A 22,878-nucleotide genomic window follows, 5' to 3' on the forward strand; every position below is an offset into this window, starting at 1 on the left:
TTGATACCTTGGGCTTTTTTTTTTAGTGTAATAATGTATTCATGTAGATCAGGCAAGTAAAAAAATCTTGATTTGTTTATGAATTTTTAAAATTATTATTTTTTAGAAGATGTTGGGGGTAGGAGTTTATTAATTAATTAATTAATTTTTGCTGTGTTGGGTCTTCGTTTCTGTGTGAGGGCTTTCTCTAGTTGTGGCAAGTGGGGGCTACTCTCATCGTGGTGCGCGGGCCTCTCACTATCGCGGCCTCTCTTGTTGCAGAGCACAGGCTCCAGATGTGCAGGCTCAGTAGTTGTGGCTCACGGGCCTAGTTGCTCCGCGGCATGTGGGATCCTCCCAGATCAGGGCTCGAACCCGTGTCCCCTGCATTAGCAGGCAGATTCTCAACCACTGCACCACCAGGGAAGCGCAAATTATTTTTAATTGTGGTAAAATAACACATAACATAAAATTTACCACTGTAACCATTTTTAAGTGTTCAGTACCTTGGGCTGGTTTTAGTAGGAATTTGGCTTCTCTCTCAAAGTCAATTGATTCCATTTACCGGCCCAGGAGTGTGAAAGAAATGTACATGGTGCAAAGCAGTATTTCAAGACTTATTCTTTAACTGTACATCAATACTTAACCAACATTTTCTAACCCTTTTTCACTTAAGCTCTTTTAACATATTTTCTTACCTTCTCTATTGTTTATTTCTGAAGACTTAATTGGGAAACCTAAAGAGAAGATTAGAGAAAATTTTTATTAAAAATCCAACAATTTTAGTCATCTTTTCTCATGTTTGTTAAGTTACCAAAGTAAAATCTACCAAGTAAATTCTCGCATCTTCTGCATAACTTTAGGCGTTTTAAAAAAATTCTTATTAACATCTTTACTGAAATGGCTTTTTTCTCCTGACTGTTGTGATCATGTAACCTGCCCTTCTCTTCACTCCTTTACAGTTCATGAATGTTAGCATCACAAAAGTTCTGAAACTCGCTGATCAGATTCCAAGAAGTATCTATTCCAGATGCATGTTCAAAAACTGAAGAGCAAATTTACTTTTTAACACTAATATACATGTGTTTTCTTTTTTGCTCAAGGTATTGCACATCTATTACAAATTTCCTGGTTATGGGAGGATTCCAGCTTCTTGCTAAGCCTGCCATGTAAGCAAATACATACTTTACAGTTATTATTCTAACAACCAAAGATCATGTTTTATAGCATTCTGTGTTTTTGAGTGCCCAGGAAAAGCTTTGACTTGGTCCTTGTGCCAAACAAATCAAAATGTAGACTTTCACTAAATCTTATAAAAGATAGGTGTTATTAGCTCCTTATTATCATTGGAAGTAGCATGGTATTGAAAAAGCCACAAGATCTGGGTCCTTCTTTACTGCTACCACTGATTATCCCCAAGACTTTGGACAGCTCTCCTCACCAAATTGAGCCTAACTTTTTTTCTCTGAAAAATGGGAATGTTCTCTCCCCAGTTGTGAGGAACAAATATTTATGTGATAGTACAGAGAAAAGTGCAAAGTGTTGCACAAATGGAAAGTTTTCGCATTTAGTCTCTGGGTAAGTAATAAATATAAAAGCCCCTTGCATGAGCCAGCCATTCTGAACTGTGTAGTTTCTCAACAAGTGTTGACCTAGCAAGAAAGACAGGTTTAAAAAATCAGTTATATTTTAATAGTAAACATTTCAAATATATACTCACAACCAAGATTGAAGTTGAAACCCAGATGTCAGTGTTTTGCCATGTTTGCTTTTGATCTTATATCCTAATAGAAAGAATAGTAATGACTGTGTCTCATTTCTGGTTTTAAAGGGAATGCTTTTAATATTTCACCATTCAACGTGATTGCCTTAGGGTTTTGGTAAATATTATTTATAGGGTTAAACAGCTCCCTTCTAAAACTTGAAGAGCAATTGATTTTTAAAAAATGTTAAATATCCTTGCGTTCCCAAGGTAAATTCAGTGCTCTTTATGTATTAGTTTTTTAATACATTTCTGGATTCAATTTGCTAATATTTAAGATGTTTGCATTTATGTGAATATGATGTTTTCTTTCTCTTCTGAACTTGCCCAGTTTTGGTAAGAGGATTGTACTAGTAATTATAAAATGAGTTAGGGAGCTTCCTCTCTTTTTCTATCAAAGTACAGATGAGGATTATCTGTACTTTGAAGATTTGGTAGAAATCATCTGTTAAAAAGCATGGTCTTCAAGGGAGCATTTACTGTAGGGAGTTTTTAAGCTACTATTTGATTTTTTTAATGAATAGGTCTGTTCAAGTCTTTATTTCTTCTTTCAGCTTCAATTGTTTATACTTTTCTGGAAAATTGTTTCAAATTTATTGGCATAATGTTTTTATCATTGTCTTAAGATGTGTTCACCTCTATAATTTGTTGTAGCTCCTATTTTTCATCCCTATTATTATTGATTTGAGTCTTTTATCTTTTTATCTTGGTCAGTCTTGTCAGCAGTTTACCCTTTTTTGTTATTCTTTTCAAAGATTAAGCTGTAATTAATCCTTTCCTTTCTTTGTTTTCTGTTTCACTAATTTCTGTTTTTTATTTCCTTCTACTTCATGTTCACCTGTTCATATCTTCCAACTTCATAAGTTTAGCATTTAGTTCATTAATTTTTCAATCTTTTAATTTTTCTAAAGTGCTCTTCTAAGGCTATAAATTTCCCTCTAAGTGTTGCTTTAGCTGTATGTAAAAAGTTTTGATCCATTTTGTTTTTGTAGTCATTCAGTTCTAAATATTTCTCTGCTTTCCATCATGATTTGACTCATGTCACATGCTCATTCATTTCCAAAATATAGGGGTTTAGCCTTTATTTTTTTAATGACAGGTTAAAGAGTGTTATATTTTAAACTTATGTAGTAATTTTTAAATCCTTGATCTTGCTATTTTGTTTAATATTAATATTATGACACCGCTTTTTATTCTTTTACTTTTTAGCCCTTCTGTAATGTAACCTTCCTCTAGTATTTCAGAGTCGAGTTCTCAAGGGTTGACCTGATTCCTTGTTAGAGCAGCTAAAGCAAATGACATAAGTGAAAGCCTCTTGCAAGAGCCTGGACAAGTGGAAAGCAATTAATGAACTCTGGGTGACTCTGAGCTATGGAAGCAGATATTAAGTTTGGATTTGGGCAGCATTTCCTAAACAGTGGTTCATGAACCCCAGGGTTTTTACATAGTTAAAGGCAGTAATGACATTTTTTTAACTTCTATTTACAAAATCAGTAATTTAAGTTACTTTAAGGTATTCATTTAAAAAGAGAACACTTTGAGAATCTCTAGAGTATAGCTATTGAGCCCATGGGCAGTTAGTGAATCTGCCTAAGCTTTCATCACTTAGCTGGTTTATCACTTAGCCATTCACCTCAGGCTAGCCTGGTGGTTTGATCATCAGATATATATATTTTTAATATTGTGGTAAAATATACATAGCATTTATCATTTTAACCATTCCTAAGTGTATGGTTCTGTGGCATCAAGCACATTCAGATGTTGTGTAAGCCACTGTCTCTACACAAAACTTATCATCCCCAATAAAAATTCTGTACCCATTAAACAGAGACTCCCCCCACCCCAGCCCCTGGTAACCTCTACTCCCTGTCTCTATGAATTTGCCTGCTCTAGGTACCATATAAGTGGAATCATAGTAGTTGTCCTTCTGTATCTGGCTTACTTCCCTAAGTATAATGTTTTCAAGGTCCATCCATGTGGTAGCATATATCAAAATTTCGTTTCATTATATGTCTGAATAATATTCCATTGTATGTATATACCACATTTTGATTATCCATTCATCTGTCAGTGGACACTTGGGTGGTTTTTACCTTTAATATATTTATTTTTTGAATAACAAGTGCAAACCTAGCCATATAAGGAAAGAGCAATATTGCCACTATTGGATTCAAAGCTCCCAAGAGAAGATAAGCTAAACAGAGTAGTTCAGGTTTTCTGAGAGCGTACTAGGGCCCCTTTTGGGAAAGTCTACAGGCAAGAACTTGAGTGAGTCCAGAAAGGTAATAGGGATTTACAAGTGTTGGAACATTTCTGGTCTAGTACTGGGCATCCAGAAGAAATGTGTTCAGAGGGAGTATGTGTTCACCATGTACCACCTCCATCTCTCAGGAGCAGGTCAAAGCAGAATACTTCTGTAGGGTTAAATAAGTTTCCCCAGCTGATCTCAGCAATAGGATGTGGTGGAGGAAGTAGAAACATCCAACAGGCCAATATAAACAAAAATCTGGGCCATGTTCCTCAGGGCACGCTCTCTTAATTGCATTATAAAACAGTCCACTTTGTGCCGTTGAACTTATGAGTTCCTGGAAATTATTACATATTTTTCCATCTTTCTAAGATAATATTTTATAATTTCTGAGTTAAACATCTCTTTGTTCCATAGTTCTCTAAGGGATTATAAAATTATTCATTTTTGCTTTATAGTCTTGTGTGACATTGTTTTGTTTGAAGCCTTGTAGCTGAGAATTGTAGTGTAGTGCTTGTAAAGCGGTCAGGGTGGTACCTGGCACAGAATTATTGTTCATTAAGTGGCAGATAATGAGTATTACTCTGTTCCACCGACTCTTACTACTTTACAGATCTTTTAAGTGTTTTAGTCTGGTGAGCATAGTCTCAATGGGTTACTAATCAGGCTTAAAATTTGCAGTAAAATTTTAATTATGAACTTATATATAATTGAATATAAAAACTAAATGTTGGCTTCAGTTTGAATGCTTTTGACAATGTCAACATTAAAATCTGCACATGTAATTTGCTTTACTGTTTCCTGTTAATTGTAGTACTGGTATCTACAGCTTTTTGTTACTGTCGTGTAATAAACTCTTATTAGATGATAAACAATTTTAAAAAAAAGAAGAAATTAGAAGTATTTTAATATTCCACGCCAATTCTGTTAGAGCAAAGAGCTTTGTTTTTTCCTCCAGTATTTCTGTGTAGCACAACTAATTAGAGCAGTTAGTCTTGCCATTTGTTGCTGTAACTTCTGGCTTGGAAATTAACAGGTAAATGTGTCAGCTGGTCTCCAATTATTCCCTGAAACTGTAGGATGTATGATTCATTTCCTAGAACTTCAGGCACAAGCCTGTGATTAACCATCTCTATTACAGAGTTACTATTGCTACCATTTGCTACTTTTTATACCCCCAAATCCCATTTTATAGGCAGGGAAATTCTTTTAATTACATCTGGTTTATTTCATTGTATTAATCTTCTGGTGCTTTCTTTCATAGCACCTAAAAATGTACATTTTGAAAAAGGTAGTATCAAGTGAAATATTTCTACTCAATATCATGCACGTCGTCAGTACCAAAATGATTAACTGAATCCCTGTTTTTCTCTACCTTCAGTGACTTCCTAAATAAGAACCAGGAACTATTGCAAGATTTATCAGAAGTGAATGATGAAAACACCCAATTGATGGAAATATTGAATACCTTGTTTTTCTTGCCAATCAGACGACTTCATAATTATGCCAAAGTTTTGCTAAAGCTTGCTACTTGTTTTGAAGTGGTAAGCTCTCATGTATACCTCCTTTGGACACTTGGGAAGTCAAGGATCATAGTTTGTTTGTTTGTTTGTTTGTTTGAATTATGCTACCCCAAGATCTGGAGCTACACTAATTTAGTATTTATAATGTGTCTAAATTTATTTTTCTTCAGGGAAATGAAAGAAGAAAGTATGACTGTAGGTATATCTAGTGTTCTTTGCTGTAGATTCAGTTTCGTCTCAGGACCTTAACAAGATTAATTTTATTCATTTTATGAAAGTCTAAAGTTGAGACCCAGTTGTGCTACTCATTCAATAGTTGTCCAAGTTTGAGTACATACTGAGTACAATTACACAGAACTGTTTAAAACCCTGGCTTCCTATATAATGACTCACACTTGTACGGCCGTGGCATCAGCACCTAGCCTGGACTCATGATAGACTTATGCCAGGTATTTGGGTCACCTTGGCATATGCTATGAGAAATCACAGTGTTACAGGATTTTCTCAAATGTTAATGAGTTCACTTTCTGTATTAAATTAGTTAGGTGGAGTCCTAGAAAATTAGCACTGCTCTAGGATATGGGTATATGTTAAAGCTGGTCCTAAGGCAGTCACCTTTGAAATTGTACTGAAATGTGTTGTTTTATTTTGTTTCCATTCTGAAGGGCTCTAGAGAAACCATAATGATTCTAGTGTTTCTTATAGTTCAGGATTTTTCAAATCTTGGAATCTATCTCCTTCTCTGGACAGATATTGTCTCCAGAGTGATCTAGGAATTGATGTGGCCTTTCTACGTTTGATCCTACGGTGGTCTTGTGGGTCTGTTCTTTTGTCTGGTTTCAGTGTTACCCCAAACTGATCTAATTTCAGCTATGAAGGTTTGAGCTACACAAATATCCCAATGAGATACAGATTTCATTCAGTATGTCCTTAATTAATCAAAAATCAGCTAGATCAGCTTGGAATTGTTCAGAGTCTGATACTGTACTATTTCCAGTCTGAAGAGTCCTAATTCTGTGTAAAAAATCCATGCTCTTTTAGTTTGGAATTAAAGGCCCTTCACAGTCTGATACTCTCTTTTGTTTCTAGCCTTGTAGTCTACCCTGTGTCCTACATGTTAGTTCAGATTCCCTGGATATAGTTCTCATATGCTTTATATTTCCTCTATCCTCATTATGGGAAACCTTCAAGGCTTGAGTCAAAAATCTTTTTCTCATGAAAATGAAGCCCTCTCTGACCATACTCCACTCCTTTCCCTGCCCATCTCTTATTCCCTTCTCTGTGTTTTGCTAGTACTTTTTGTCCCCATTATTTTCTTATCACATTATGTCGGTGATCCTCAGCCAGGGTTGGGGATCAAAATCGTCTGTGTTTTTCAAAACACGTGGCTATGTTCCATCACTGCGAATTGTTATTTAGTAAGTGTAAGGTATAGCTGAGACATTATATGTGTATAAAATTGTTTAAATAAAAATAATACCTAATATTTATTAAATGCACTCCATGTGCCATGTACTGTTCTAAGCATGTTATATATATTCATTTAATCCCCACATCGACTCTGTGAAATAGATATTATTACTATCATCCCCCTTTTTCAGATGAGAGAATTGAGGCATAGCTGAGAATTGGTAGAGCTAGAATTCATATCAGAGCATTCTGGCTCCAGAGTCTCTTCCTTTGACTATTTTACTATATTGTCTCTTCCAATAACCTATTAACAAAACCAGTGTATTATTCTGGTATGTTATATGTTTTTCTGTCTTCTCTGCCTAGTTATAAGCTCCCAGAAGACAAAGATTGTGCCTTACTTATTTTTTTATCCCTAGCATTCAACAGAATAGTCCATATGTAGTAGATACCATTAAATGTTCCTTAAATGAATGGAAAAAATGGCTATGAATGACTGAGAACTGTGGAGTGTAAAGTAATTACGAATGTGAGGAATCATCTTTTCATCTTACCTTCTCCTCACTCTCCACAAGACACTGCAATTATACCCTATCCCGTGGTTGATTCTCAAAGCTTGGTCACAGACACCTGGGGGTTCTAGAGACCCTTTCAGGAGATGGCAGGATCAAACTGTTTTCAGGACAGTACTAAGACATTTGCTGATTACACTGTGTTGTCGTTTGCACTGATGGCGCAGAGATAAAGATGGGTCAAACTGCTGGCTCCTTAGCATGAATCAAGGCAGTGGCACCAAACTATACTCAGTCATTGTGTTCTTTGCTGGCATGTACTTGCCGTTAAAAAACAAAATAAACAAACAAAAATTGCCGGTTTCACTTAAAAAACATTCTTGGTAAAGCAGTAAAAATTATTCTTTTTAACATCAACCACTGAGTATACATCTTTAAAAAAAAAGAGAGAGGTATAATTGACATATAACATTTTATTAGTTTCAGGTATACAACATAGTGATTCAATATATGTACATATTATGAAATGACCACAGTAAGTCTAGTTACCACACACAGAAATACAACATCTTTTTAATATTCTGCATGATGAAATGGGGAGTACACAGAAAGCAGCTCTGCTGCATCCCAAAGTATGAATGTTTTTCAAGGAAAAGCACAAGATTGAGATCGTTTGAGTTGAAAGCTGCCTTTTTCTTTTAAATGTGGAACGCTTCACGAATTTGCACGTCATTCTTGCTCAGGGGCCATGCTAATCTGCTTATCGTTCCAATTTTAGTATATGTGCTGCTGAAGCAGCACTTTTTTTTTTTTTTAACTTGAAAGAACAATTGACAGATAAACTGTGGTTATTCAGACTTGGATATTTGACAGATACTTTCTCAAAAAAGGGGGTTAAATGAGCCTGTCACTTCAAGGAGAACAACTGACAGTATTTGTTGCCAATGATAAAATCTGAATTTTTAAGCAAAAATTAAAATGTGGAAAACGTGTGTATCACTGCAAGCTTGGCATTTTTCCAATATTTAAAGACTTTCTGATGAGATTGTTGACGATTTAATGTGCTTTTTGATACAATAAAATGTATCAACATTTGGAAGATCTGCATAATTCACTGAACCAGTAATTTTCAAATGTCCAATTCACACGTTATAAAATCATGCATAGGTTTTAAAAAAAAATCTATTCAAAATGTCGGATAGACCAGTGAATTTTAATGTAACAGGATACAAAGAGTTTGATGTAGTTTCAGATTCCACATTTTAGCTACTCTTTAAGAATCTACCACTTAACAAGTTTTGGTATAGTTTCAAAGGAGAATATCCACAATTATATGAAATGGCTATTAAAATCCTCCTCCCTTTTCCGACTAAATATCTTTAAAAAGCAAGATTTTCTTCATTTATTTCAAATAAAGAATCTTAACAGATTAAATGCAGTGGCAGATATGAAAATCCAGCTGTCATCTTTTAAGTCAGATAATAAAGAGATTGGAAAAGATGTAGAACAATGCCACTTTCCTCATGAAACATTTTTTTGTTTTGGAAATTTTAGTTATTTTTCATTAAAAATGTTATTGTATTTGAAGTGAGTTAATAAAGATATAAAGTTTTTTAAACTTTATTCTCTGATATGGTAAATATCAGGAGATAATAACCCACAGAAGCAAAACAGAGAGATCCCGAGACCAAAACCCCTGAGAATTCCTGGCCTATCCTGAGTTCTCTGCTGCTCTCCTCACTGATAACTGTCAGTGTATATTTCTTGTCCCCTTGAGTTCTTCCCCTATTTCATATGTACCTGTGTGTGGTAGGATTTTCTGGAACCAGTCTTCTTTTTCCTCAGCTCCCTTTAGTGTACCATATCTGTTCTTAGGCTGGCTTCCCTCCCTAAATTATTACTACATATCTAAACCACACTGAGTCTACAAATTCTGGACAATTGTTTTATATTCTTTTTTCCCTCCTTAATTATTGGCCTCTAGACATCTCCAGAATACCAGAAACTGCAGGATTCCAGTTCTTGTTATGAGTCTCTTGCTCTCCATCTCGGCAGGAAAAGGAAGGAAGCAGAATACACGCTGGGTTTCTGGAAGACCTTTCCTGGAAAAATGACGGTAAACCGTGCCAATTGTTGATATCCCAGCAAACAGCAGGCTTATCCGTAACAGCTGCCATAATTTTCTCGGTTTCTCACTTATTTATGGTAATAATGCTTTAATGACCCCTTTTCTAAGGGCAACTAAGGACCACAGCAGTGGGGGCTTTAAATATCAACACCTTCCCTCCTGGCTAGGAATCCTTTCTGAATATGTCTCTCCCTCTTTTGTTTGTTCCTATCTTTTTATTTTCCTTTGAGCACTGATTTTGTGAAATGTTTGGATCCCGTCTGAATTTAGGTTTAACACCAAGCTAAGCTGTGACCAACAAATTCTCCTTAATGTCATTTGTATCTTTTTCATCTTCTCTTTGCAGAAAATAATTTTGATACTTCAATTTTGTATTTGTTTTTAATACCAGGATTCCTTGAGGAAGCCAGAGCGTCGACTGCTGTGTGAGAGCAGTAACCGGGCCCTGTCTCTGCAGCATGCTGGGAGGTTTTCTGTGAATTGGTTCATTCTCTTTAATGATGCCCTAGTCCATGCCCAGGTATGCTGGATTCCTAACCTTAAAAGAGGCCCTGGAAGGTGCAGTACTATGAGTATTTAATTAATCATAGTATCAGTTTATTTTACAAACTATTGTGATTTTACTGAAACTCTTGAGTAAAAGAGACTGTTTAGCTTGCTTTTGTGGTACCGGCCAGATTTCAGGGAGCTTTTTTAGTTTCTAACTTGAAAATGAGTGTCAGCCATCTGAAGGGGTCCTTGCAGCAGACATGGCGAGACCATTGGGGTTAGTTATGTTATGAGGACTATGTGGCTGAGGTGGACTTAACCATTTGAAAGGGGTTCTGCAGCAGGGACCCCAGGGCCCACATGGGCTTTCTCAGATGTGTCTCCATGTTCTTTGTTTCAGTTCTCCACACACCATGTTTTCCCCTTGGCCACACTGTGGGCAGAGCCACTTTCTGAAGAAGCTGGTGGTGTGTAAGTGTCCCCCCAACCTCATTCCCTTCCTCTGTTACTTAGCCAGTTTGTTTCCTTAGACATGAATAAAATGGGAAGGCTCAGGAGGCCTCCCCATTCTGCACAAGAAGGCTTACCCTCCCAGTACGTAGGTAGTAAGTGCCCTGCTGTGAAGAGCATGACAAATCATGACAAGTGGTGGAAGGGCTTCTCCATTGTTCTCATCCCCATAGTTTAACCCAGAGAAATAACTGTGTCCTTTTCCCACCGTGGAAACCACACCCAGAACATTGAATATATTTAAATTTAATTGACTTCTGATCCCTTTGAAATAAACAAGTTGCTTTTCATATTTGAGGATGGATGTTGTAATGACAGGTTGTCATACTTACTGATCTTTATCCTTGTGAACGTTTTAGGAATGGCCTAAAGATAACTACACCCGAGGAGCAGTTCACTCTCATTTCATCAACGCCCCAGGAAAAGGTTAGTCCATCATGGTATTTTCCTTCCATCTTTGGCCTGGCTCTTTCTGTCTCTTATGGTGGTAAGAAAGGAATAAAAACTGTTCTTGCTTGCCTAATGATCCATAATGATGTCTGATAAATCTTCATTAAACCAAGACTGTAGAATTTTGTTGTTGCTGTTCTTTATTTTATTTTATTTTATTATACAGCAGGTTCTTATTAGTTATCTATTTTATACATATTGGTGTATTCGTATCAGTCCAAGTCTCCCAATTCCTCACACCACCACCACCACTTTCCCCCCTTGGTGTCCATACGTTTGTTCTCTACATCTGTGTCTCTATTTCTGCCTTGCAAACCGGTTCATCTGTACCATTTTTCTAGGTTCCACATATAAGCATTTATATATGATATTTGTTTTTCTCTTTCTGACTTATTTCACTCTGTATGGTGGTCTGAGTCCATCCACATCTCTACAAATGACCCAATTACTTTCCTTTTTATGGCTGAGTAATATTCCATTGTATATATGTACCAAATCTTCTTTATCCATTCGTCTGTCGATGGGCATTTACGTTGCTTCCAAGTACTGGCTATTGTAAATAGTGCTGCAATGAACATTGGGGTGCGTGTGTCTTTTTTTTTTTTTTTTGCGGTACGTGGGCCCCTCACAGCCGCGGCCTCTCCCGTTGAGGAGCACAGGCTCCGGACGCACAGGCCCAGCGGCCACGGCCCACGGGCCCAGCCGCTCCGCGGCATGCGGGATCCTCCCCGACCGGGGCACAAACCCGCGTCCCCTGCATCAGCAGGCGGACTCCCAACCACTGTGCCACCAGGGAAGCCCCCCATGTGTCTTTTTGAATTATGGTTTTCTCTGGGTATATGCCCAGTAGTGTGATTGCTGGGTCATACAGTAATTCTATTTTTAGTTTTGTAAGCAACCTCCATACTGTTCTCCATAGTGGCTGTATCAATTTACATTCCCAGCAACAGTGCAAGAGGGTTCCCTCTCCAGCATTTGTTTGTAGATTTTCTGATGATGCCCATTCTAACTGGTGTGAGGTGATACCTCATTGTAGTTTTGATTTGCATTTCTATTTTGGAGATGAATCCTTTGTCCATTGATTCATTTGCAAATATTTTCTCCCATTCTGAGGGTTGTCTTTTCATCTTGTTTATAGTTTCCTTTGCTTTGCAAAAGCTTTTAAGTTTCATTAGGTCCCATTTGTTTATTTTTGTTTTTATTTCCATTACTCTAGGAGGTGGGTCAAAAAAGATCTTGCTGTGATTTATGTTAAAGAGTGTTCTTCCTATGTTTTCCTCTAAGAGTTTTATAGTGTCTGGTCTTACGCTTAGGTCTTTAATCCATTTAGAGTTTAGTTTTGTGTATGGTGTTAGGGAGTGTTCTAAGTTCATTCCTTGGCATGTAGCTGTCCAGTTTTCCCAGCACCACTTATTGAAGAGACTGTCTTTTCCCTGTTTTATGTCCTTGCCTCCTTTGTCATAGATTAGTTGACCATAGGTGTGTGGGTTTATCTCTGGGCTTTCTATCCTGTTCCATTGATCTATATTTCTGTTTTTGTGCAAGTACCATTTTGTCTTGATTACTGTAGCTCTGTAGCATAATTTGAAGTCGGGGAGCCTGATTCCTCCAACTCCATTTTTCTTTCTCAAGATTGCTTTGGCTATTCCAGGTCTTTTGGGTCTCCATACAAATTTAAAATTTTTTTGTTCTAATTCTATAAAAAATGCCATTGGTAATTTGATCGGGATTGCATTGAATCTGTAGATTGCTTTGGGTAGTACAGTCATTTTCACAGTATTGATTCTTCCAATCCAAGACCATGGTATATCTCTCCATCTGTTTGTGTCATCTTTGATTTCTTTCATCAATGTCTTATAGTTTTCTGAGTACAGGTCTTTTACCTCCTTAGGTAGGTTTATTCCTAGGTATTTCATTCTTTTTGTTGCAGTGGTGAATGGGATTGTTGCCTTAGTTTCTCTTTCTGATCTTTCGTTGTTAGTGTATAGGAATACAAAAGATTTCTGTGCTTAATTTTGTATCCTGCCACTTTACCAGAGTCATTGATTAGCTCTAGTAGTTTTCTGGTGACATCTTCAGGATTCTCTATGTATGGTATCATGTCATCTGTAAACAGTGACAGTTTTACTTCTTCTTTTTCCAATTTATATTCCTTTTATTTCTTTTTCTTCTCTGCTGTGGCTAGGACTTCCAAAACTATGCTGAATAAGAGTGGTGAGAGTGGACATCCTTGTCTTCTTCCTGATCTTAGAGGAAATGCTTTCAGGTTTTCAGCATTGAGAATGATGTTTGCTGTGAGTTTGTCTTATATGGCCTTTATTATGTTGAGGTAGGTTCCCTCCTTGCCCACTTTCTGGATAGTTTTTATCATAAATGCGTGTTGAATTTTGTCAAAAGCTTTTTCTGAATCTATTGAGATGATCATATGGTTTTTATTCTTCAATATGTTAATATGGTGTATCACATTGATTGGTTTGCATACATTGAAGAATCCTTGCACCCTGGGATAAATCCCACTTGATCATGGTGTGTGGTCCTTTTAACGTGTTATTGGATTCTGTCTGCTAGTATTTTGTTGAGGATTTTTGCATCTATATTCATCAGTGATATTCATCTGTAATTTTCTTTTTTTGTAATATCTTTGTCTGGTTTTGGTATCAGGGTGATGGTGGCCTTGTAGAATGAGTTTGGAAGTGTTCCTTCCTCTACAATTTTTTGTAAGAGTTTGAGAAGGATGGGTTTTAGGTCTTCTCTAAATGTTTGATAGAATTCACCTGTGAAGCCATCTGGTCCTGGACTTTTGTTTGTTGAAAGATTTTTAATCACAGTTTCAATTTCATTACTTGTGATTGGTCTGTTCATATTTTCTGTTTCTTCCTTGTTCAGTCTTGGAAGGCTATACCTTTCTAAGAATTTGTCCATTTCTTCCATGTTGTCCATTTTACAGGCATAAAGTTGCTTGTAGTAGTATCTTATGATGCTTTGTACTTTTGCGGTGTCTGTTGTAACTTCTCCTTTTTCATTTCTAATTTTATTGATTTGAGTGCTCTCCCTCTTTTTCTTGCTGAGTCTGGCTAATGGTTTATCAATTTTGTTTATCTTCTCAAAGACCCAGCTTTTAGCTTTATTGATCTTTGCTATTGTTTTCTTTGTTTCTGTTTCATTTATTTGTGCTCTGACCTTTATGATTTCTTTCCTTCTACCTAACTTTGGGTTTTGTTTGTTCTTGTTTCTCTAGTTCCTTTAGGTGTAAGGTTAGATTTTTTTTTTTTGCAATTCAAATTTTTTTACTTAAAGTTATTATAAAATATTGGTTATATTCCCTGTGCTATACAACATATACTTGTAGTTTATTTATTTTATATGTAGTAGCTTGTACCTCTTAATCCCCTACCCTTACCTTGCCACTTCCCCCTTCCCTCTCCCCACTGGTAACCACTAGTTTGTTTGGTTAGATTGTTTATTTGAGATTTTTCTTGTTTCTTGAGGTAGAATTGTAATGCTATAAACTTCTCTCTTAGAACTGCTTTTGCTGCATTGCGTAGGTTTTTGATTGTCGTGTTTTCATTGTCATTTGTCTCTAGGTATTTTTTGATTTTCTCTTTGACTTCTTCAGTGATCTCTTGGTTATTTAGTGATGTATTGTTTAGCTTCCATGTGTTTGTGTTTTTTATGTTCTTTTCCCTGTAATTTATTTCTAATCTCATAGCGTTGTGGTCAGAAAAGATGCTGGCTATAATTTCAATTTTCTTAAATTTAGCAAGACTTGATTTGTGACCCAAGATGTGATCTATCCTGGAGAACGTTCTGTGTGCACTTGAGAAGAAAGTGTAATCTGCTGTTTGTGGATGGAATGCCCTATAAATATGAATTAAGTCCATCTGGTCTATTTTGTCATTTAAAGCTTGTGTTTCCTTATTAATTTTCTGTCTGGATGATCTGTCCATTGGGGTAAGTGAGGTGTTAAAGTCCCCCACTATTATTGTGTTACTGTCGATTTCCTGTTTTATAGCTGTCTGCATTTGCCTTATGTATTGAGGTGATCCTATGTTGGGTGCATATATATTTATAATTGTTATATCTTCCTCTTGGGTTGATCCCTTGACCATTATGTAGTGTCTTTCCTTGTCTCTTGTAACATTCTTTGTTTTAAAGTCTATTTTATCTGATATGAGTATTGCTACTCCAGCTTTCTTTTGATTTCCATTTGCATGGAGTATCTTTTTCCATCCCCTCACTTTCAGTCTATATGTGTCCCTAGGTCTGAAGTGCATCTCTTGTAGACAGCATATACATGAGTCTTGTTTTTGTATCCATTCAGTGAGCCTGTGTCTTTTTGTTGGAGCATTTAATCCATTCACATTTAAGGTATTTATGGATACGTATGTTCCTATTACCATTTTCTTAATTGTTTTGGGTTTGTTTTTGTAGGTCCTTTTTTTAAAAAAATTAATTTATTTAATTTATTTATTTTTGGCTGCATTGGGTCTTTGTTGCTGCGCACAGGCTTTCTGTAGTTTTGGCAAGCGGGGGCTACTCTTCCTTGCGGTGCGCGGGCTTCTCATTGCAGTGGCTTCTCTTGTTGCACAGCATGGGCTCTAGGTGTGTGGGCTTCAGTAGTTGTGGCATGTGGGCTCAGTAGTTGTGGTTCATGGGCTCCAGAACACAGGCCCAGTAGTTGTAGCGCAAGGGCTTAGTTGCTCCGCGACATGTGGCCTCTTTCCAGACCAGGGCTTGAACCTGTGTCCCCTGCATTGGCAGGTGGATTCTTAACCACTGCGCCACCAGGGAAGCCCTGTAGATCCTTTTCTTCTCTTGTGTTTCCCACTTAGAGAAGTTCCTTTAGCATTTGTTGTAGAGCTGGTTTGGTGGTGCTGAATTCTCTTAGCTTTTGTTTGTCTGTAAAGCTTTTGATTTCTCCATCGAATCTGAATGAGATCCTTGCCGGGTAGAGTAATCTTGGTTGTAGCTTCTTCCCTTTCACCACTTTAAATATATCATGCCACTCCCTTCTGGCTTGCAGAGTTTCTGCTGAGAAATCAGCTCTTAAGCTTATGGGAGTTCCCTTGTATGTTATTTGTCATTTTTCCCTTGTGGCTTTTAATTATTTTTCTTTAATTTTTATCAGTTTGATTACTGTATGTCTCAGCGTGTTTCTTCTTGGGTTTATCCTGCCTGGGACTCTCTGTGCTTCCTGGACTTGGGTGGCTATTTCCTTTCCCATATCAGGGAAACTTTTGACTATAATCTCTTCAAATATTTTCTTGGGTACTTTCTCTCTCCTCCTTCTGGGACCCCTATAATGCAAATGTTCGTGTGTTTAATGTTGTCCCAGAGGTCTCTTAGGTTGTCTTCATTTCTTTTCATTCTTTTTTCTTTATTCTGTTCCGTGGCAGTGAATTCCACCATTCTGTCTTCCAGGGCACTTATCCATTCTTCTGCCTCAGTTATTCTGCTAATGATTCCTTGTAGTGTATGTTTCATTTCAGTTATTGTGTTGTTCATCTCTGTTTGTTTGTTCTTTAATTCTTCTAGGTGTTTGTTCTTTAATTCTTCTAGGTCTTTGTTAAACATTTCTTGCAGTCTTCTCGATCTTTGCCTCCATTCTTTTTCCAAGGTCCTGGATCATCCTCACTATCATTATTCTGAATTCTTTTTCTTGAAGGTTGCCTATCTCCACTTTATTTAGTTGTTTTTCTGGGCTTTTATCTTGTTCCTTCATCTGGTACATAGTCCTCTGCCTTTTCATTTTGTCTGTCTTTCTGTGAATGTGGTTTTTGTTCCACAGGCTGCAAGATTCTAGTTCTTCTTGCTTCTCTGTTGTTGTTTTAGTGTAGCAATTTCAAACATAAAGCAGTTTATTTCAAGAGCCAATCAGTATTACTCAATAAGGAGAGTATTAGGAGTCAGAAGTTTTTTCACACCAAGGAAAGCTAGCAGGATTTAAAGCAGTGCTTGACGAGTTGTTGCCTTAAGCTTACTGAAATTTACTTTTTGCTCCTAGACAAAGTGGCTCCGGGCTATAAGCCAAGCTGTAGATCAGGCTTTGAGGGGGATGTCTGATTTTCCACCTTATGGAAGTGGCAGCAGTATTCAGAGGCAGGAACCACCCATTTCACGCAGTGCCAAATACACTTTCTACAAGGATCCTCGCCTAAAGGATGCAACCTATGATGGACGCTGGCTTTCAGGGAAGCCTCATGGCAGGTGAGAATGTTTACAGTTGGATTTATGCCTGGAGTCAGGATGGTAGTCTAAGTACTGCAAAAGTACTGATTATCAGAAACATTAATTGACATGTATTATTCTTTACTTATGCATTCCAGAGGGGTTTTGAAGTGGCCAGATGGAAAGATCTATTCTGGCATGTTCAGGAATGGCTTGGAAGATGGGTAAGAACTTCGTGAACATGAGTGTAAATTCAACTACAGACTTACATTATGTTATTTTGTGTTTAGAGTTATCTTCAAGACAGTTGGTAGAATTTTGTTTTGTGCTTTTGGAAGTGGATTAGGGCTTATAATGGACATGTATGAACATGAAGAGAGCTAGGAATCCAGGGTGCAGCCTTGATTTGTCTAGAATGAATCACTTACCTTGACAGCTGTGTTATCTCAGGTTACACAGCTTCCATCTGTTGACATGGGACTGTGTTTTCTATCTATTTCTTAGTTGTAAAGACTGAAGACCTTGGGTAATGTTGATGTTGAGATTGTTGATATAGAAGTGCCCCCTTTACACAAAGGACATAGAGAAATTTTCCTTTCAGTAGTTTTAATTCATCTTTAATTTCTGTGATCTGTTGAAGGGGAAATCTTCTAAATGATATGGTATCCTAATGGTACTCAAATGACACTATTTTTATATAAACTTATGTTTTCTAACACTGTAAATATATGACAGTGAAGTATTTTGTATCATGTTAGAGAACTGATATATTTTACTATATCAAAAGATTATAATATAAATTGTGTAGGTGATTTTTTTTGTGTGTGATAATATAAATTTTTATGATGTCTTTTAATCTCCATTTAATAGAATTTCAGAATGAGAAGAGACTTGAGCTAATCTGATATACCCCCCTTATTACACAGATGAGGGAGCTGGGTACCTGGATTTACCCAAGGTGATGCAGCTAATTAGTGGTGGAAATAGGCCTAAACCACAGGTTTTCTGTTTTTCATTGGACTTGGGATAAAACACCTAATTGATCTGTGTAGTGGTGTTGATGTCCCACTCGTCTAAGACTTGCCACATAGCTTAGGTAATAGATAACAGCTTAAACCAAGACCCCATTTACCCCTTTCCTCCTCTAGGTATCAACAGATCTTTTCTCTGTTCTTGTTATATTTGCCAGTGTATACACATAAAAGGTGAATATGGCATAATGCATCTTAAGATGTTTTTATTCCCCTTGGCAGGTATGGAGAATACAGAATCCCAAACAAAGCACTGAACAAAGAAGACCATTATGTGGGCCATTGGAAAGAAGGAAAAATGTGTGGTCAAGGAGTCTATAGGTAATAGCATTAGAAATGTTGCTGGACTGGTTGGTGTTGCTTTTTCAAAGAATCATTTAAACCTAAATGTTTGTGTAGCCAGAGTTTCCAAGCAGTAAGTTTTATTTATTCTTCTTATGACTGAAGCTATATAGAGTCTTCTTTAAAAGGTCAACCTCTCATCTATCACAAGATGAAAATATTAGGTTATTATTTAGTTCTTCACAAAACTGTGTAAACCTTGTAAACCATAACTTTCTCATAGAATCTCCTAAATATCTTGCTTGTAAATTTATCTTATATTTACTGCATGACTCTAATATGGACAAAGCCTGTCATTCTTTCAGAGATGACTCATTATTTCATTTTCCCGTAAGGGACTAAATACACATTTTTCCCCATGTTAACACAAAATACCGCCCACAACATCTTCAACTTCTTAGACTCAGTCATTCAAAAATGAGATTTTTATCTCAAGCCAAAACAATCTTGAGAAAGGAAAACGGAGCTGGAGGAATCAGGCTCCTGGACTTCAGACTATACTACAAAGCTGCAGTAGTCAAGACAGTATGGTACTGGCACAAAAACAGAAATATAGATCAATGGTACAGGATAGAAAGCCCAGAGATAAACCCACGCACATATGGTCACCTAATCTATGATAAAGGAGGCAAGAACATACAATGGAGAAAAGACAGCCTCTTCAATAAGTGGTGCTGGGAAAACTGGACAGCTACATGTAAAAGAATGAAATTAGCACACTCCCTGACACCATACACAAACATAAACTCAAAATGGATTAAAGACCTAAATGTAAGGCCAGACACTATAAAACTCTCAGAGGAAAACATAGGCAGAACACTCTATGACATAAATCACAGCAAGATCCTTTTTGACCCACCTCCTAGAGAAATAGAAATAAAAACAAAAATAAACAAATGGGACCTAATGATACTTAAAAGCTTTTGCACAGCAAAGGAAACTATAAATAAGACGAAAAGACAACCCTCAGAATGGGAGAAAATATTTGCAAATGAAGCAACTGACAAAGGATTAATCTACAAGCAGCTCATGCAGCTCAATATCAAAAAAACAAACAACCCAATCCAAAAATGGGCAGAAGACCTAAACAGATATTCCTCCAAAGAAGATATACAGATTGCCAACAAACACATGAAAGGATGCTCAAGATCACTAATCATTAGAGAAATGCAAATCAAAACTACAATGAGTTATCACCTCACACCCGTCAGAATGGCCAACATCAAAAAATCTACAAACAATAAATGCTGGAGAGGGTGTGGAGAAAAGGGAACCCTCTTGCACTGTTGGTGGGAATGTAAACTGATAACAGCCACTGTAGAGAACAGTATGGAGGTTCCTCAAAAAACTAAAAATAGAACTACCCTTTGACCCAGCAATCCCACTACTGGGCATATACCCTGAGAAAACCATAATTCAAAAAGAGTCATGTACCAAAATGTTCATTGCAGCTCTATTTACAATAGCCAGGACATGGAAGCAACCTAATCGTCCATCAACACATGAATGGGTAAAGAAGATGTGGCACATATATACAATGGAATATTACTCAGCCATAAAAGAAACGAAATTGAGTTATTTGTAGTGAGGTAGATGGACCTAGAGTCTGTCATACAGAGTGAACTATGTCAGAAAGAGAAAAACAAATACCAAATTCTAACACATACATATGGAATCTAAAAAAAAGGTTCTGAAAAACCTAGGGGTAGGACAAGAGTAAAGACACAGACATAGAGGATGGACTTGAGGACACGGGGAGGGGGAAGGGTAAGCTGGGACGAAGTGAGAGGGTGGCATGGATATATATACACTACCAAATGTAAAATAGATAGCTAGTCGGAAGCAGCTGCATAGCACAGGGAGATCGGCTCAGTGCTTTGTGACCACCTAGAGGGGTGGGATAGGGAGGGTGGGAGGGAGACGCAAGAGGGAGGAGATATGGGGATAGATGTATATGTATAGCTGATTCACTTTGTTGCAAAGCAGAAATTAACATACCATTGTAAGGCAATTATACTCCAATAAAGATGTTTTAAAAAAGAAAAGCCATGAGAAAAAAAAATGAGATTTTTTGATTGGTGGAAAATAGTCATATAAACAAATAATTACAGCTACCAGTGAGACATGAGTATAATTTTGAATTTCCTAAACTTTGTAAAAATGAGCATCAGAACTCAATGTGCTTGTGATCTTTATTCATTCTTTCTAACCACAGTTACGCCTCTGGTGAAGTTTTTGAAGGCTGTTTTCAAGATAACATGCGTCATGGTCATGGTCTCCTGCGAAGTGGAAAGTTGACTTCATCTTCTCCCAGTATGTTCATTGGCCAGTGGGTAATGGATAAGAAAGCCGGATACGGTGTCTTTGATGATATCACTAGGTACAGTATCCTGCTTCTAATCTCACGGTTTAGCGTGAGAGGATAAGGTTCCTCTACTTCTCCAAAAACATGATTTTATGAAGGCTGAGCACCTTAATTTGGCAATACTTCGAACATTTTTAACAAAACAGTTGTCAGGTGTCATTTTATGCATTTGTTTTTGAACCAAACAACAGGTTACTTCCTTACAAGATCAAGATCATTCAAAATTAACATTGGTACCATTTTCCTTAAAGCTTCACACATAAATAGCTTTTAGTGTCTCAAAGAAGCTACCAAATCTTTGTTATACAGAGAGAAACCTTTAATGCAGTCAGTAGGTAACAGGAGTAAAAGGTTAGGAGGGTCAGTGGAAATTCCCTTTGGGGTCATACAATAGTATCTAAACACCTTTCTGCCTCGGTCTTCCTATCAGGTTAGAGACTTGTAACCATGCCAGCAACCCAGGAATCAAGCTTGGTTAAATTCAATTAACTAAACCTTGGGGAGAAATATAGTTCTTTTGCCTCTGTATTTGGTTTGGCCTGATTTGCTTTTGGACTAAATATATACTCTTCCTCTCATATTATTGTCATAATGTGTGATTTAAAAATTTTTGCTGTTATCACTAAAATCCATAATTATTTAATAGGCAGTTTGTACTAATTTTAATTTTTTTAGTGGAGATTAGTAAGATTTCTTGACATTTGAGTAGGTAAAGAATGAACCTTCTTTTATGATAAATCCCATTTCTTTTAAGTTAGTAAACTTTTGGGTGAGAAAATGTTGTGCATAGGTTTGAGCCTGCCTTTTGAGTGACTCATTTTGATGACATTATTTAGAGTTGAATTCTTGGCATTAATTAAATATTTTAAAGTTATCAAGGAAGTACTGGAAGTATATACAGATCTCTGTCTGGTAGACTATAATGTTAAATTCCTGAGAGAACATTGCTCTGAATAGGATATATTTTACAATCACATTGTCCCATGTTTGAGGAGACAGAGTTGACCACTTTGACTAGAGAAATGGAACAGATACCAACCTAGGGGTGATGCTTGGGACCTCCCATGTGATAATTGTTTTTTCCCCACCTCATCTTTATCATCACTGATTTTTTATTTCATTTCTTTTTTTTTCTCCTATTTCTTTGCAGAGGGGAGAAGTACATGGGAATGTGGCAAGATGATGTATGTCAAGGGAATGGTGTGGTAGTTACCCAGTTTGGATTATACTATGAAGGCAACTTCCACCTTAATAAAATGATGGTGAGTGGAATATTTTACATATAGTTACTGTTGACTTTTTGAAACTCCTATGTCCTTAACTTTTTAACTCATCTTTTTATTAGTGTTCTACCTTTCCTAGTACTATTTTTCTTGTCTTAAGATTATGTAAGGCTCTGGGGGATGTGACTGTGGGTATCCTAAGTTACTGTGTGTTTTATGTGTTGTGATTTTTGTTTTGTTTCTTCACATAGGGAAATGGAGTTTTACTTTCTGAAGATGATACTATCTATGAGGGAGAATTTTCAGATGATTGGACCCTGAGTGGAAAGGTTGGAAACTTCTTTCTTTCTCTGATAATCTTTTACTAATTTTTTCCTGACCTTTAAAAAAGCTAACCTATAATAAAATTCACCTGTTTTAAGCGTACATTTCAATGATTTTTAGTAAATACGCAGAGTTGTGCAACCATTACCACCATCCAGTTTGAGATCATTTCCATCACCCAAAAAGATTTCCTTCACCATCTCCTTGCCCATTTGCAGTCACTCCCTGGTTCCACCTCCAGTCCCAGACAACCTCTGATGGACTTTATAACTATAGATTTGCCCTTTCAGGTCCTTTCATATAATTGGAATCATACAACAAGTATTCTCTTCCCTGTGGCTTCTCACATTTAGTATGTTTTTGAGGTTTCTCTATATTGTGGCATGTGCAGTACTTTATTCCTTTTTATTACTG

At 36.8% G+C, this 22,878-nt stretch overlaps 1 protein-coding gene and 1 non-coding gene across 9 annotated transcripts in view; one reads left to right on the plus strand and one right to left on the minus strand.

Moving 5' to 3' along the window:
- ALS2 (alsin Rho guanine nucleotide exchange factor ALS2) overlaps positions 1-22,878 on the plus strand; it is an 86,604-nt gene that overhangs the window by 46,008 nt on the left and 17,718 nt on the right. For 6 of the 8 annotated variants that reach the window (XM_027123944.1, XM_027123898.1, XM_027123935.1 and 3 more), the window contains exons 12-23: positions 1,083-1,148; positions 5,371-5,533; positions 9,419-9,550; positions 9,954-10,082; positions 10,452-10,522; positions 10,921-10,987; positions 17,016-17,218; positions 17,338-17,403; positions 18,433-18,531; positions 20,768-20,932; positions 22,068-22,179; positions 22,392-22,469. In XM_027123944.1, coding sequence (XP_026979745.1) covers positions 1,083-1,148; positions 5,371-5,533; positions 9,419-9,550; positions 9,954-10,082; positions 10,452-10,522; positions 10,921-10,987; positions 17,016-17,218; positions 17,338-17,403; positions 18,433-18,531; positions 20,768-20,932; positions 22,068-22,179; positions 22,392-22,469 — 1,351 coding nt within the window. Of the gene's footprint in view, positions 1-1,082; positions 1,149-5,370; positions 5,534-9,418; positions 9,640-9,953; positions 10,083-10,451; positions 10,523-10,920; positions 10,988-17,015; positions 17,219-17,337; positions 17,404-18,432; positions 18,532-20,767; positions 20,933-22,067; positions 22,180-22,391; positions 22,470-22,878 lie in introns of those variants that run through there. The other 2 variants (XM_027123926.1, XR_003436560.1) reach the window with 2 other exon arrangements.
- LOC113605491 (U6 spliceosomal RNA) lies at positions 8,133-8,235 on the minus strand. The gene has a single exon (XR_003427252.1). It is a non-coding gene; the product is annotated as a U6 spliceosomal RNA (small nuclear RNA).

This window comes from Aethalodelphis obliquidens, unplaced genomic scaffold, assembly GCF_003676395.1.
Source record: "Aethalodelphis obliquidens isolate GAN/ISIS:26980383/991018 unplaced genomic scaffold, ASM367639v1 scaffold2, whole genome shotgun sequence".
NCBI lineage: Eukaryota > Metazoa > Chordata > Mammalia > Artiodactyla > Delphinidae > Aethalodelphis > Aethalodelphis obliquidens.